General features: G+C 41.1%; 1 protein-coding gene across 2 annotated transcripts in view; it reads right to left on the minus strand.

The window, feature by feature from the left end:
* Positions 1 to 13,126: 13,126 nt before the first annotated feature.
* Positions 13,127 to 15,872, minus strand: part of pdzrn3b (PDZ domain containing RING finger 3b) — a 99,189-nt gene continuing 96,443 nt past the window's right edge. For both annotated transcript variants that reach the window (XM_069165166.1, XM_069165250.1), the window contains one exon: positions 13,127 to 15,515. In XM_069165166.1, the coding sequence (XP_069021267.1) occupies positions 13,995 to 15,515 (1,521 nt within the window). In that variant the 3' untranslated portion in view covers positions 13,127 to 13,994. The remainder of the gene's footprint in view (positions 15,516 to 15,872) is intronic.

The raw sequence follows: 15,872 nt of genomic DNA on the forward strand, positions 1-15,872 counted from the left end.
GTCAGTTCTGAAGCCAAATGGAACCCAGTGTAATTAGTTCTGTCTTTTTAGGATGCTGGCGTGGCTGCAATGTGAATTAGCTGCCTGAAACCTTTTTAGAATAGACCAGTGAGAAAGGCACTGTAATTATCAAACTATAGAGCATAGCAGTGTATTTAAAAATGGATGTAGCCATGGGGTCTAAAAAGTGAAGCCAATGCAGAAATGCCTTGAGGTGCAATACCAGTCAGGCCGGCTCCAAAAACACTTCCTACAAACCAATATATATATACAAAATACAAAATCTATATATTTTTTTTCCATAAATGATTAAGTTGTAAATTTACTACATGTGACCAGTGTTCTGGTGGTCCCTGTGGAAATAATTCCTTAATTAATTAGATATCGAGATACGGTTGGGGGAGTGCCTGTTTTGATTGACATGCATGAGTGCAATTTGCAGGTGGGTGGGAATAGTGTCCTTGGGTTTTTTTTTGATCAGATCCGTTCGCCCTTTCTGCTATTGTGTGCTGTAACTGCCTCATCAGCACCAACCATAGAGTGTATATAAAAACTTCCTGGCCTGAAAAGTCAGGCCAATGCAGAAGTGCCAATACCAGCGAGGTGCTGCTAGGAGTTGGCTCAAAAAGGCTCTGGCTCCATAGACTAGGTGGGCAGGCAAAGTGTTCTCAGAGATCGAGTCAGATCCACTGCCCGTTCCTCCCCAGCTCATTCAAATAAAGTCATTTCTGACACCAAAGTAGTAAGATGGCATTGCCCAATGTACCGAACTCGAGGTTTCAGAACGGCAATTTGCATACCGCAGGGTGACGTCACGGTTGGTTGTCGCTTAGCACCAATTTATGCAGCTCTTATTTTCTTAAATAAGCTGGCAGCCCAATATCACGACACAGCGTGTAATACAACGGGCAGTCCACTAGAAGATACCGGGTCAGGGTCCCATTTTGCCTCGCCTTGGCATGAAAAGTGCATGCCTGTATGATCAGAGTCAGGGAAGGAGGTCATGTGATGAACTACAAAGAGTGTTAAAGTCTAAGATACGAAGGAGGTCAGGGGTGGTTGGATGAATCTAAAACAGGACTTTCACCCAGACAACTGTTTGAGTTCATAAAAAGCAAAATTCAAAGTGGATTTTCTTATAAGCTACGTACGTTACGTACATAACATTTACGTATTTAATTCACGCAACATATCTTAAGTAACTTATGTGACATATGTAACATTCGTTTTTGCAACCCAAAACATGATCTTTTCCTTAACACAACCACGTGGTTGTTGGTGCGGAAACCTTAGGCATGCTACTTCTCCCGCTTAGGCGAGGCAAAATGTGACCTCTATTCATCCTCTAGTGGACGGGCTGGTGAATTGCACTTTTTGGCATGAAAGGCATGTCTCAGGTCATGCAATATCATAAACGTCTCACTATCTCAACTTTTCTAAGCAGTGACAAATATAAATTTGATCTATGTCTATACTAAAACATCCATTTCACGTAAAGAAAAAAATTAAATTTTCATCAGGTGGTGGCCTTTTTGCATGTTTACTACACTCTAATGAAGTACGCTAATTGACTTTACTCACCATGTTGGCAGCATGGGGCCCGTCTGCTTCCCCCAGCCACTCAGTCTAATGGCCCTGGAGGGTCTTGTTTATCACAGTCCTGTGCTTTTAGAGGCCATTTCCAGAGATGCGACCTGCTCTTTGCGCTGGGTTGTAAAAAGTGTGAATGGGAGACTAATAAAGGTGCAATTACAGTAATTGTGTGTATATGTGGTGATGCTGCTGCTGAGCGGCACTGGGGACGTGCATCCTGCAGCTGAGGAAGTGGGTTGCTTGGATACTTTATGATGATGATGATAATGGATTGTTAGGACACACCGAAGCAGCACACAGGAGAGTTTTTGTCTGAGCTGCTGGTACCTGCCCATATAAAAAGCTGACATGCATAAAACATAAATAAATGAGAAACTTCACTTCAACTCTTTACAGTGAATCCAATTAGCCTTTATCTGTTTGGAGATGTTTGTAAAAGAGCTATTGTAACAGTATCACTGCGACCAAGAAGAGGTGGCCCAAAAATCTTGCGGTTATTTCTATGTGTGACATTCCTTCCTGACTTTTGCATGTGAACTTGCACGGCGGTGTGAAGACATATGCAGATTTTATAGCCAAAACACTGAAGTTTATATTTAGATTAGTATTGATACTGGTGGAGTTGGAATCACGTAACCTGTATTAGATTACAGAGTAGTTTTAGGAGAAATATGAGGCAACTTTATCAAAGTGTTAAAACAAACCCTAGAATATCAACCAAAACCAATGTTTTTTTTGTTTTTTTTAATGTTCTACTCCTCTTTTTTCAGTATGCAATGACAGTGGGAAAAAATGAATATGGGTGTGCCAGCACAAATACTTAAATCTGCATGAGATTAGCAGCAGTGATCCGGGCCTCTGGGAGAGCCCTAGGCAAAGAAGCCCAATGATACTATGTATGATACTGTAGCTAGGAGAGTCGCAACTTGTGTTTTTTAAGCATTGGCTGTTCATTTTATGAGAAGTATAAAGGTGTTTGGCTGTCATTAAAAAAAAATTTGCAAATATGACTGGCCACCTATTCCCAAGCATTTGCCTGTTTTGCCTCTCCTGACGATGCCCCTCTGCAAATGGAAAAGATAATGAGGTCGGTTGTCAAAGAATACTCTTATCTGGCAAATGATATTGAGCAGATACTGATAAAAATATAAAATCTCAGTGAGCAAAGAGCAAAACAACTGCAAAGTGTGGACTATCACAACAGTCAAAAAGTCATCAGCGCAGCAATAGGATGTGTTGACTGAGGTCGATTTTCTCTAAGAAAGAGCTTTTAAAGTTAAAAGGATCTGGACCACTGTGAAGTACGTTATACAAACACAGTAACAATGCATATGTTCTAGACATTTTTTTTTTCAATTTCTAAAAGTATACAGCTCATTATTACAGTCATTCTTAAAGTGATTTTAAAAGTCAGCAATGAGTTCTTCTTGTTCTTGGTGAACCACAGAAAGATGTTGAAGAGTTGGCACACGCGCATCAAACTTATTTAAATGCATATTGTGTGGTGTGATCTCAATATTTATTCCTTTACTCTTATTTTTACAACTTGTCCCAGGTTGTCGTACAACAGAGTAACTTGTCAGACCATGTACCACTATGTCCTTAACCAAATTGCAAGTTCCACTTCCCCCTGCAGATACCAACAATTTTTTTGTACAAAATAAAATTCTTTGATTTAACCATGCAACAGCCCCAGAAATGATTAATAACTCATTTTATGTCATTGTATTTTGATGAGTATGTAATAGCTGTTGTTTGTAATAAAATAAAATTATTGTGCAAGTGTGTTTTTCAGTAAGTCTCTTGAGCACCACCAGTGGTATAAGCACTACCGCTTGGGAATCAATGTGGTTCAACTTACACCGGTAGTGGAGCAGGTTGCAACAATGGAACTTATTGTATATGGAAGCCTTTCATTAATTTTGTGATGTCGTTGTTGAAGTTGGAAACTGTTTTATGTAGGCGACAAATAAGAGTACTTTGTGTCAAAATTTGATAGCTGTAACAAAGAAATTCGCAGTTACAGGTGCTGAGACTGACCATGTTACAGCCATCCCGGTCTCCCCTACTTCAAATCCAGCCAAATGACATGAACTCTTTTGTTATGGCTACTTAAGCTCTATTGATTTGACTTTCAGCCGTGAGAACATAAAGTTGAAATGTAGCCTGTGAGAACATGCCACGGATGGTTGAAAACTGCTGCTGTGGGAGGCAAGAAAAAAATGCAGTGACATAAACACCGTTCTTTCAACACAACAATAGACCTTTAGTCTTCAGCTTGCTGTATTCTAAATCATTAGGCAGGAAATAAGAGTTACTCACTGAGCCCTCATGGGGCCAAAAAGGTATAGAGACTTGCAAATGAAGTGCACAGGACTTAAATTACTAGTGATACGTCATGGCACATACGTTATAAATAAACACGCCAGGTGGAGATTGTAAATATCAAAAGGTTGACATCTACATAGTAAGAATCAAGCCATCCTAAATGCAGGAACTGCAGCCTTACCTCATGCTCTCCAGGGATATTAATAAAAGCTAATGGTCAATAAAAGCCCCACCATCCGCCAAACACATGCACACAACAGAATGAGTACACACAATGTATCTTTCACTTACACATATACACTACATACACACATTTCTGTCTTTTAAGCTGATATACTTTATGAATATTAAAAGCATAATGTTAATTTCTAATACATTTTTTCAATAATTAGACAACAATTTAGGGATGTTTTCCTTTCAGCTACTGAAAATGATGTCTCAGTGAAGTCTTTCAATTAAGGCGGGTATCACACTGATATTTTAATTCCTTACTCCAGTGGTTCTCAAAGTGGAGCCCTTAGGGGACGGGGATCATTCGAAAATTAGGAACAGTTTAATTTCACCATCATTTAATTTAGCACATTACATCATTTCCTTGCAGAACTCTCGGATGTGCAGACTCAAAGTCAAATGGCAATATAATCCTTGGATCAACAAAAACATGTTTGGCATGGTCAGATGAATCATCTCGGGGTTTGAATGGCTTAAATTTCAGTGTTTTAATGCAAATCTTGGAGAAGGAGCAGTACAAACCCAACAGCTACATTTTATTTAGGCAAAGCCAAGCTGTTTGGGGTAAGGCCACCTTGTGAACTAAACTGGTGAAGTTGGGGTTTTTGATTTTACATCACAACACTGAAAGTCTAAAGGCATGCCAAGGTCCAATGGACCGTGCAGGTAGCAATGTCCACTATACCCACACTATAAAACTGTTAGATGAAGCCGAAAAACTGCCAATAATTTTGTACTTTAAACCTGAGGGAAACTAACGGCTGTGCTGGGGGATATATGTTCAACATATGGGATATGCTGTTATTTGCTTTTTTTTTTGCAAAGGTTCAGATGAAAAGAACAATACCACTTTAATGCCTAAGGCAAGAGACAATTATATTACCTTAACACGAAGACTAGAAGAAGGGCTAAACATCAGCTAACTCTGCTCTGCCCTTTTATGATCGTGTAGGTAAAAACAAACATTTGGTGAAACATTTTCTTGGCAGCAAGTGCTGCTTAATGGTATCACTGCCTGATATCATTTTATCTAACCCTCTGTATGAAACCAAATTGGCAAAATTGTGAACAAATCATAATAATTAGAAAACGAGGGGTGGTATTGAAGTTTTAAATAAAGAATAGGCTGGTGGTTAATGGTCACTGAACTACATTCATTACCAAATTGGACGGCAAGCGGATTTGAATGGTAATAGGTAGGAAATATCACATCAAGATTAATATACTGTTGCCAGGTTTTAATTAAGAGACTCTATAAAAAGTAATGACTTGGGCAGTGGCCAAATTTGATATTTGCATTGGTGGGACCTTCCAAAACCAACGGGCCAAAAGTCAAAACATCACCGTCCGTATGTGAACAGACAATGCCATTGTATGGAGGTGAACTTTTTTTCACAGTATGGCTAAGAAATGAATATTCATGTGGAAAGCACCACCTGATTTGATGGGTGAGCTAATTTTAATTGTCTCTAATCTTATCCCTATCCTTAACCCTGTGACAATCAATCAGGTGCATGTTCTGCTCAGCGGAGGTGGGACATTTCCTGGCCATCCTTCAAAAAAACATCTAACATATGGGCACGTTGTTGATGTTTCTATCATGCAGCCGGCAGAATATCAGAAGAATACAAACATCCAAGGGTTAACAAAAAGGGTAGAGAGAGATGCTGACGAGAATGTGTCACCGAAAAGACGACAAAATTCTTAAGCTGCTGTTTGGGCTGACACTGAACTCGTTTGACAAATTCACAAACTGGTGAGAGGTTTCGTTGTTCATGACCAAATTATACTGAAATCAAAACACTGTAATTTTCTCATTGTAAATGTTTTTTGTCAGGTTGTGCCCCCTGCACTCTCTACCCAGGAGCTACCCCTTACCTACATCAGTAGGTGAGAACGTGCCTGACATGGACAAACTCCTGTTCCGTTCGACATGTGAGAGAGGGCAACTCTCTCAAAAAGACCTGGTTCTTCAGACATTATTGATATGAGAAAAAAAACTGTCTGTATAAAGGTCTCTTTGTCGAAAACTCCAATCTGGCTGTCTTTTTTTTTTTTTTTTTCTAATTTCATGGAGTCAGCCAGTTGTCACACTGATATACTTAGCAGTTAATGACATAGGTGCTATCAAGCACTGCACAAGGGTGGGATTAGTTTTTGGATCCAGTGGGAAATGTGGTGGCCAGCATGTCTTTCCTTTCCTTTCCTTGCTTGGTTGCCGCCACCCTGCTGACCGAAGCCTGTAATTTGGAATGTGTATAATGGATAAATTAGCTGTCAGCCAATAAATCTGCAGAAAAGGGAGCCACAGAGGTTTATGTGATCTGACCTAGGAAACTGTGCTGTGAGAATAGTTGAGTAGCTGTGGGAGGACGGGCCGATGTGAGTTACGGCTCTGCTGGGCCATAAACAAAACACAACCAAAGGGGCCTTTGAAGCTAACAAAACCATGCAAGGGTCAAATACGTAGTTAGAGACATTTAATGTGTCTTTGGCATTCGAAGAGTTGGCCAGTGTTTTGCATCCATCCAATGGAAAAATAAATGCAAGAAGTAGGAAAGCAGGAAAAGTCTAATTTCCACATCATTCTACAGTATGGTGTGCAAAATCTGCTCTTTGTTCGTGGTTGTTGTGTGAAGAAATTGCTGTTTTTGGGTTCACTGATGTTTAATGTCCTTTCTGGAAGTCAGTCCCATTCCTACCAGGCCTCTGTCTGATTAAGGTGAAGGTTAGGTGACACGCTCGCTCCTCAAGCTGACAGGATACTTGCTACCTTTCACCTGACCTTTAAGTCAATGTGCAAAGAAATGACTCAAAGACAGAAGAAGGAGCTGCAGATAACGATGGCGCCACTACACACTTCTTTCAGACCACTGTGAAAGTTGCATAGAATAAATGGAAAAACTTTAAAGTCAAGCTTTCCTCTTCTCAACCCAGCGTAACGTCACTTAATGGCAGTTCATAAACCATGATGTCATAGTTAATTGGATCTGACTGAGAACCAGAGGACCCTATGCCCCCCCACCTCTACTGGAAACATGACTGTACCTCAGGCATGTCAATGAAACCAAACCTCCAAACATACCTCTCTTTGATGCCTACTATCTGATTAATGATGGAATTATTTTCAGAAGGACAATCATAACTCTGATCAGAAGAAGTTAATTTAGCTAATGACATCATAATGGTAATTAATATGCACTAATATAATGCTTTATCACCTTAGTGGTCTCAAAGCACTTGACACTGATTTCTATTCACCCATTCACACACCAATGGCGGCAGATCTGCCATGCAGGGTGCTCGCCTGCCATCACGAGCAATTTGGGGTTCAGTGCCTTGCCCAAGGACACTTCAGCATGTGGCTAAGAGGAACCGGGTATCGAACTACCAATCTTATGATAAGTGGGCAACCCATACCTTATCACTTTAAGGCACTTCCCTATTGGCTTCACTTATCAAACCAGGAGAATCTGTCTTTCTTTATATACAGTTTGATCTCACCACCTGGTAAGGTAAGATATTTCAAGTTTGAAAACTTTTTATAATATTTACAAAATATTTATTTACACTTTCTGCTTTAGTAAGAGCATATAAACCACAATGGCTTGGTTTGACAGGATGGTATTATGGAATGCGATATATATATATATATATATGACATCATGATATTTTACTTCTGAGCATCAACTACATTTTAATACATAATTCAGGTTCCTACATGTTGTCTAGGCTCATATCTTGTGCAGGTAAACAACATGTTTCTGTGTTACTGTGTACTCTCCTGCCATTAATCATTGTAATGCTTCGGTGTCATTCCATATCACACTTGCGATAAATCAGAATAGTTTGTGGATTTTATTATTCATTTTATGTACTTGATATATTCAGTTATCCCTGGAGATTTGCTCATCTATCTCAGCTGTTACATATGATTTCACAGGAAACACAATGTTCTGGATTGAAAAAGAGTGATAAAAAGCTGCAAAATGCAATGAAGGTGTCACTTCTTACAAACCGTCCTCTGCTGATCAGGCGCTTGTATTTAACTGTTGCATGGAAGATGATGTCCAGGAAGATACAGATATACAATAGTTCCACTCCTCATGCAGAAAACGCCGTTTTAATGTCCAATGTTCAAGAAAAAATATAGATGTTTTCTTTACACCAATTATTTTCCCTCTGGGATCTGTTTGAAAACTACATTGGAGGGCAGGTCTGATTTATGAAAATAGGTCACTTCCTCAGGGACATTCTTCAATCTTTTAGTTGTATTTTTTGATCACAATACATTTTTTTATTAATTCACTCCATGGGAACATTATATTGTCCTTGTAAAAACAAAATCCAAAATCTAAATATCTAGCAGGGTAATTAATGAAATCTTTATACCATGGACTAAATATTACTCATAAGTCATGCACGTCAAGGTATAAAATGATTGCTCTGAAAACAGATATCTTTTAAATAATTGGAAAAAAAGAATACATGATTTCAATTAGGGATCTGGAAATGTATTGCCTTTAAATAGAAACGAATATTTTGCAATGCTTCCACTTTCCAGGCTGAGCTCCAGTTTCACATCAGCAATATTTTTAGGTTTTAGCTTTTAATTTTACTGTGAAAATCAAACACTCTGAGGGCATTACCCTACATCTGAGTTCCACCGTTTTGACTGATGTTCAGACATGAACATGTGGTTCAGCATTTCTTTCTGTTTATCCAGCAGCTTGTTCTTTTTAATTTGACATGTGAGATATGCTAACACAGTCTCAGCACCTGCTGAACTTGCTGGAGCTGATGTGCTGACCCCAAGGTTTGCCACACAGGGTAAAAACAAAACAAAGAAATGGTTATTTTAATTTAGGTCATGTAAAAATCAGCCAGTGGACCTATTTTCTCACCAAAATGTATCACAAAGGGTTTCCTGAGAGTTCCATGTCATATGTCAAAATTTATGTTGTGACATTGACACTGAACTTGTAAATATAACAATGTAAGGAAGGTATAACGTTCAGGCTTATCGATCAGGTATAGGCCTTTCAGCGCGTCCACCATGGAGCAGAATCAAAATCAGCAGTGCTCGCTGGCAGCACAAGAGCCGCCTCCTTATCAATTAATGGATGAGTATACTGAAATGTCGGTCTGTTCTCCGCGCTGACATTTAAACTGATGAGTCCTGTTCTCCAGCCCAAACACAGGTCTGTCAAACAGTAGAAGAGAGGATCACTTTCATCGCAAAGATAATAAAAAACACATGGGGGTAGCAAAACCAAGTATGTGATCGACTAATCTCCCTGCAGTCTGTGATGATGCTAGTGGTGGGGCATCCCAGAATTGATTCCTAAAGCGTTTATTTTGCCTTCCATGTCATATTGTTATCTCCTATTAAACGAGTGTATACAGAGACTTGTATCCCGACATAAATCACACGGCTCGGGTCCAGTCAGACCTGAGGAGGGGTAATCAATTATCCTCTTTCAGATGTGGAGGAAGAGGCTGAGTATGCACCCCGGCTGCTCTCATTATCATAATCATCCCCCTTAAGTGATGCACACTCAAAAAGGGAGACAAGAGATAATTTCATGAACTATCGAGCCTGAACAATAATAGAAACTAAAGACAGTGCCTTGGCATTCAAAAAAGATTGACAGTCCCATTGCATAAAAGAAATTGAGATCTTAGTAAGTATGGTAATATGGTTTTAAGTAGTCTGACTCGGTGGATGTAGAATGACACTCTAAACCTGCCATGAGCCGAGTATTAAAGTCAACAGTCTCCTCCCCTTCCGCTGTCTATGTGTTACCGTTTACGATATCCCCGTCACAGGAAAAAAGATTTGGATGACACTATAAGGCAGGCCACCCTGGCTATTTGATAACACAATTTACAAATGCACTTTTGCTGCATCCTGGGCTCAGCACTGGCCAAAATAATTGTGATTGGCGTACAGAAATACAAACAGGCCAGAGTTTTTTTCCCCTCCCCATATACCAGAATGATCTATGGGTACAGCCGGACTATTCTCCAGCAGTGGAAATAGGTCTGGCAAAGTGAGATGACTATTTTAGTAATATATGTTGCACAAGGAAGGGCCATTTTCTTTTGCGGAGATATTATCTCCATTAAATCTCTTCAACTTTACGGTTTCTCTCTCCCGTAGTTTTTTCTTATTGTCTGTTGCCTCTCCATTCAGTTCCCTCGCTGGCGTAGTTTCTGTTCTTTCTTTTGCAGATGTCTCCGGCCATGGAGCTCCAGGTCCCTGCTCCGCAATTGTCGGCTCCACCAGCAGTTCTTCTCTTGTATCTCTATGCTGTCCTTTTCCATCTCTGCTCTCCTCTCACCCCAACCGGTCGAGGCAGATGGCCGCCCACCTCTGAGTGTCGGAGGTTTCTTCCTGTTCAGAGGGAGTTTTTCCTTCCCTCTGTTGGAGGTTTTTCTCCCTTAAAGAGGAGTTTTTCCCTCCAAGCTTATGTGGGAATTGTGAAATTTTTGGGTTTCTCTGTATAATGTTGTAAAGTTCTGCTGTGAGGATTTTAATGTGTTAAGTGCCATGAAATAACCTGTGTTGTGATTTGGTGCTATATAAATACAATTGAATTGAATTGAATTGAATATTTAAGACGGAGGGGCTGTGGTTGCATGGTCACTTTCAGTTCGATAAGTCTTTTTTTTTTCAGATGTATGCCAGCAGATTAAACTAAAAATAATTATAACAAATCCCTATAAAATCTAAAAGTTGCAAATTTACTCCTTTTGATCTGGTGCTCTGGTGGGCTTTCCATTAATTAGATACAAGGCCCCAAAAAATTGTTTATGTTCAGACTTGTGTCTAATTTGATTGACAGGCCTGCAATTAGGTTTCTGGTATAGGCGGGCCGGCATTGTGTTCTTGAGTGTACCAAAAAAACAAGATGGCAAAAACCAAAATGCAAGTCTTCAGATTTAAAAAAAAATGACAATTCACAAACCAATGGGCGATGTCATTATTTGGAGTTGTATTTGAATCCAATGCTTCATTAAAGTAAATACAGTATAACTCTTACTCTCAGCTCTGTTCTTTGTCTCCGCCAATGTCTGTGAAAAATATCTGGTTCTTAAGTTGTCAAATGCTCCACAGTCCTCATGAGCTAATTGCTAGCTTTACTTGTCTGTCAATTTATGAGCTTTTCTGCTAGATACAAGAGATAAACACACATATCCATACAGTATGTTCTGCTACATTCAGCTGACCTGCACTGTTGAAAACAAGGTTGTCAAGGGTAAGGATCATAAAATATGTACAATCAAAACAATGAACTAAAAGAAGCTATAATGTACTGTACAACTGAGGCTAACTGTAGTTCCGGCCCTACCTACACATTACAGACAATAATTTGAACAACTAATGACATCAAAATATCAAATAGTTCAACTTCAAGCTAATGGAAGCCATATTGATTAGAGTGAGCGATTTAAACGTGCTGAATTTGTTAATGAACCTGAAGATTAATAAACACTCCAAATGCAAGTTACTGATGCCCAAATTGTTGTTACCTCATTAAAAAGTAAACATGTTTGACGGAAGAGAAGGTGACAAAAGTTTATCAGCAGAAAGCCAGATCTGTCTTTGCCCTCAGCAACGAGGCGCTCAGCTGCTAATTGAGGGATCCATTTGGGACTGAGGGTAGAAGGTCCCTCTAACAGATGGTAAGAGTCTGGAGTCAGATAAATAAACCATTAGCCCAGCGAGAAGACATTGCCATGTGAGGAAGCTGATTGCCAGCACTCCTGACAACATGAAACAACGCAGTGTACTACGTCAGATCTTAGTTATGAGCTGATGGACCAATGTTCTTTGGCTGAGGAAGAGCAGAAAGAGATAATCGATAGAAACCAGCACTGCAAGATCTATGTGCGGAAGAGGCTGGCATTATAAAATCTTTGTTGTCAACCTTCAGGCATGTCAGATCTGGACAGCAGGGAACTCCACTCTTTTATGTTAACGCCAGCCTGTCATGCTGTTGCCCTACTTGGGTCCTGACATGAAACACAGACATAGCCAAAATACTTCTTGCCTCGGGACTTCCACTGTAATTACTACAAGTTGGCAGACATATACAAACAGATGAGTCTGTGATTGTGATAAGACTTCACTATACTTAAAAATGTATTCAAAAAGGGGAGCAACTGGGACTTTCAATACCTCATGTTGTACTATATCATTAGATACTATGGCTGACCATGCAGCAATCACTAGAAGGCATTCAATTTAAAGTGAATCCAACCCTGTGCCACAGATCTGATGGATTATTTGCCTCTCAACTCTCAGAAAAGCTCCAAAAAATTGCATGGAATTAAGTTGTGTGGTCTTCTATGTTTATACCAGTCATACTGTGGACAATTCATCACCATGAAAGCACCCGCTGACAGTGGAAATTGGAAACAATAGCTATTGAAGCTATGATTTGGGGAGTACCAGTAATTTCTACATACACATTGGCAAACTGAGGTTTAATCAGTTTAAATTTAAAGGCTATACATGTGGTTCACCTACACAGGTGGTGTGGCTTGGTCAGGTGAAAATGTTATGTGTATGTGGTAAAATTGTGCTTTCAAACTAAACTGCATGTAACAAAGATGCTGATGTTGTTTACGCAACACAACTTGGACTACACCCTCATGAGTTATGGCTTCCCCCGCTCCAAAAGTTACTTAACTTTTTGATCGCACCTCGTGCATTTTTATCCATGCTTTTAATTAAAAGAAGTGTCAAACTCTAAGTCAAACCATTGGAATATCAGCAGTATTAAACTTCATCAAAGACTGATCAGTTTAGACTCCCACAGCACTAAATCTGTTCCGCATAACCAGTGTCTTCAAAACACTTTGTGACATCATGTGCACCGTTTATTTGAATTGTTCTTCTGCTTGTGTGGTTATATTTTTTACCATCACCTCTTATAAAAGACAAATTCAAACATTTCAAAGCTCATCATATATAAAACAATAATTTATTATTTCTCTCATTTTACAAGACATCAATTTGGTGGCTAACTAAGGATTTGTTATGCTGTTATTCTGTTCAATACATGAAACCCTACAAAGCGACTACGATGTGTGTTTGAACAAACACAGACATTTAATTTTCAACAATGTGAGAACCATCTCTCTAAATATACGTGCGTACACAATGATTTCACGTTACGTTCTCTACATTATGTTACAGATGGTACATCGCTGGTGGTATTTAACTTTGGGAAATCAGCACCAGTTGAGAGAAATTAGAACTAAAAAAGTGAATTTGATACAAAAATTTTATTTTTTAATTTACAAAAGGCCTTTTGAAAAGGATTACGTGTTCTACCTTGCGGGAAAATAGCATTGTTTCCATAAAAGCATTAAGTATGCATAACAGTAAAATACTGATAAGAGATATATAGTACGAACAAAATAAAGTAAAATAGTGTAAATGCTGGCTGTTATGTATGGCACACGGTCTTTACACACTTTCAAAACCTTCCAAAAAGTCAAATATTGTGTTTTTGTTTAAAAAAAATATCCAAAAGATCAAGCAGAAAGGTAAAAAAAGGTTATTGAAAAATGTGTCCAAAATCATCCTCGTACAGTAGCCACATCCAATTCATGTAGAGTCCAACTCCTATTTAAAAGGACCTTCTTTTCACCGCACTGGTGGGAAATGTTCGTCCAGAAAAGACTTTCCTTTTTTCCTATTTACACAATGTTGCCACATTGAACGAGGCAGAGAATCTCCACCCCAGCTGGTAGTGTCCTATGTACAGTCCATTACACGACAGTCTGTCCTCCTCTGACTTCTCTGCCACCTGAAACCAGAGCAGGACTTAGACGGTTGTCACAGACAGGAGTGAGTTGTAAACCCTTGTGCCGTCTGGTGACTTGGTACCGTGGGTCAACAGTTCCTGGATGGTCATCCAGTTGTCAAATATTTTCTTATTCCTCTTTTTCATCATTTTTTTGTGGCTGAGTTCGATGATGTTTGGCTCCTTTTTGTCCTCGGGGCCGACCTGCTCCTTCAGACAATCAGCTCGGCTCTGCTTCATGAACTCGCGCCGCTGCCTCTGCTCCTTGGCTCGGACCGCATGCTGCTTCCTCTCTTCCTTGCTCCAGTAGCGGCCCATTTTCAGCTCGCTTATGGCGTCGTCGTCTGTGGTCATGCCGCTGCGCTCCTCGTGAATCCGAAGAGCGCGCTCCCTCAGCAGCTTGTCCCGAACCGGCCGCTTTGTGATGTAACGTGTGCCGTCGCTGCGGATCTTCACCTTCCACTCCATCTTGGGGTCCAGGTCACTGGGGGTAATGGGGTCCCTGCACATGCTGACCAGACTCAACTGGCTCTGGGCGTACTCGACAGCGGATTTCTGCTGGATCAGCTGCATGTAGCTCTGGTAGTGCTGGGCATGGGCGGGGATGTGAGCATGCTTGTAAGGTGAATGTCGCTGGGAAAAGCTACGGCCACTCTTACCGGACTCTTCCAGCTTCCGCTCCTTGCTCTCTGCTTGTAGGGCTCCATCTGGATCATTGGAGGAGCTTCTGCTCCGGCTGGGGCCACATGCTTCCTGCACAGGGGACAGGACGGGCTTGAGCATCCGGCCATTTGAGCTGGTGGAGCCAGATGGTCCAGCTGGACCCTGGTCCTCTGCTCCCCGACGGAGTGAGTTATCCGGAGACAGTTCCAGAGTCAGAGGGGTGCTGCGGCAGCTCTCCCCAGTGTTGTAGGCACTGGAACTGTCCTTGTCAGATTTCTCTGGCAGCTCTGTGATATCGGACAGCTCATGGCGGCGAGCATCTATGCTAGTATTGTAGTTGCGGAAGCCGCTGTTGTGGAGCATCCAGGACTCGCGGCACTGCTCCCTCAGCTGCTGCATCTTGTGAGCACGGACGATGTTCAGGCACTCCAGCTCAATAGTGCGCAGCTCCTCATTGAGCAGCTCCAGCTCTTTATCCACACCCTCCTGGTCCTGACCTTCTGCCCCACCACTCTGGTAATACAGGCTCTGGGCTCCACTGTTCCTCATCTGACACTTCAGCTCCAGGAGCTCTCTGAAGCGCTCGCACTCGTCGGCCGGGATGCCCAAAAAGTCGGTGTCAGCGTAGTCGGTGGAGATGAATGACTCGCTGGTGAAGGGCAGGTCGGTGCTGCCCAGGGTGTCCTGGCTGTAGGTCAGCTTTCTGCAGCTGCCCAGCGTGTTGGAGGCCGTGGTCTGGTCATCGCCGAGGTTCTCCTGCTCCGAGCTCTCGTCGTTTCGTGTGCTCTCATCGGTGCGACCGACGCCGCTGTCCTTCTCGTGATGGTTGGAGAGCAGCGTTGCTGTGTCTGTGGTGCCGCCGTCCTCCTCGTGCTTCTTCTGCAAGAACAGACAAGAGAATGACTCGGGAGAAAGAAAAAGCTCTGACTGTGAGTGGTGATGCTGCAGTCAACATTACTGATCACTTCATTTAGGGTCAGCTACAACTTAACAGGCCCTGAAGTGTTGTGGCTTGTTTTAAGTTCGTGGAACCACTGTTGAGGCAAATTTAGTTTCTGTCTACTGAAACGCTAGAGGGCCTTTAATTTGAAACAAATACAGGAAGTGTTGCGTTTGCAGCAACTTTAACAGGGCAATGGTAGTGGATAAAAAAATGAGGCTTTGAGAGTTGTAGAGAATCAAGAGAATTGTAAACATTTTCTTTCCTCACTTGTAAAAAAAAAAAAGTGGTCGAGT

The sequence above is a fragment of the Embiotoca jacksoni genome, unplaced genomic scaffold (genome assembly GCF_022577435.1).
Source record: "Embiotoca jacksoni isolate LCO1_2020_lvr unplaced genomic scaffold, fEmbJac1.0.p SCAF_1, whole genome shotgun sequence".
Classification (NCBI taxonomy): domain Eukaryota; kingdom Metazoa; phylum Chordata; class Actinopteri; family Embiotocidae; genus Embiotoca; species Embiotoca jacksoni.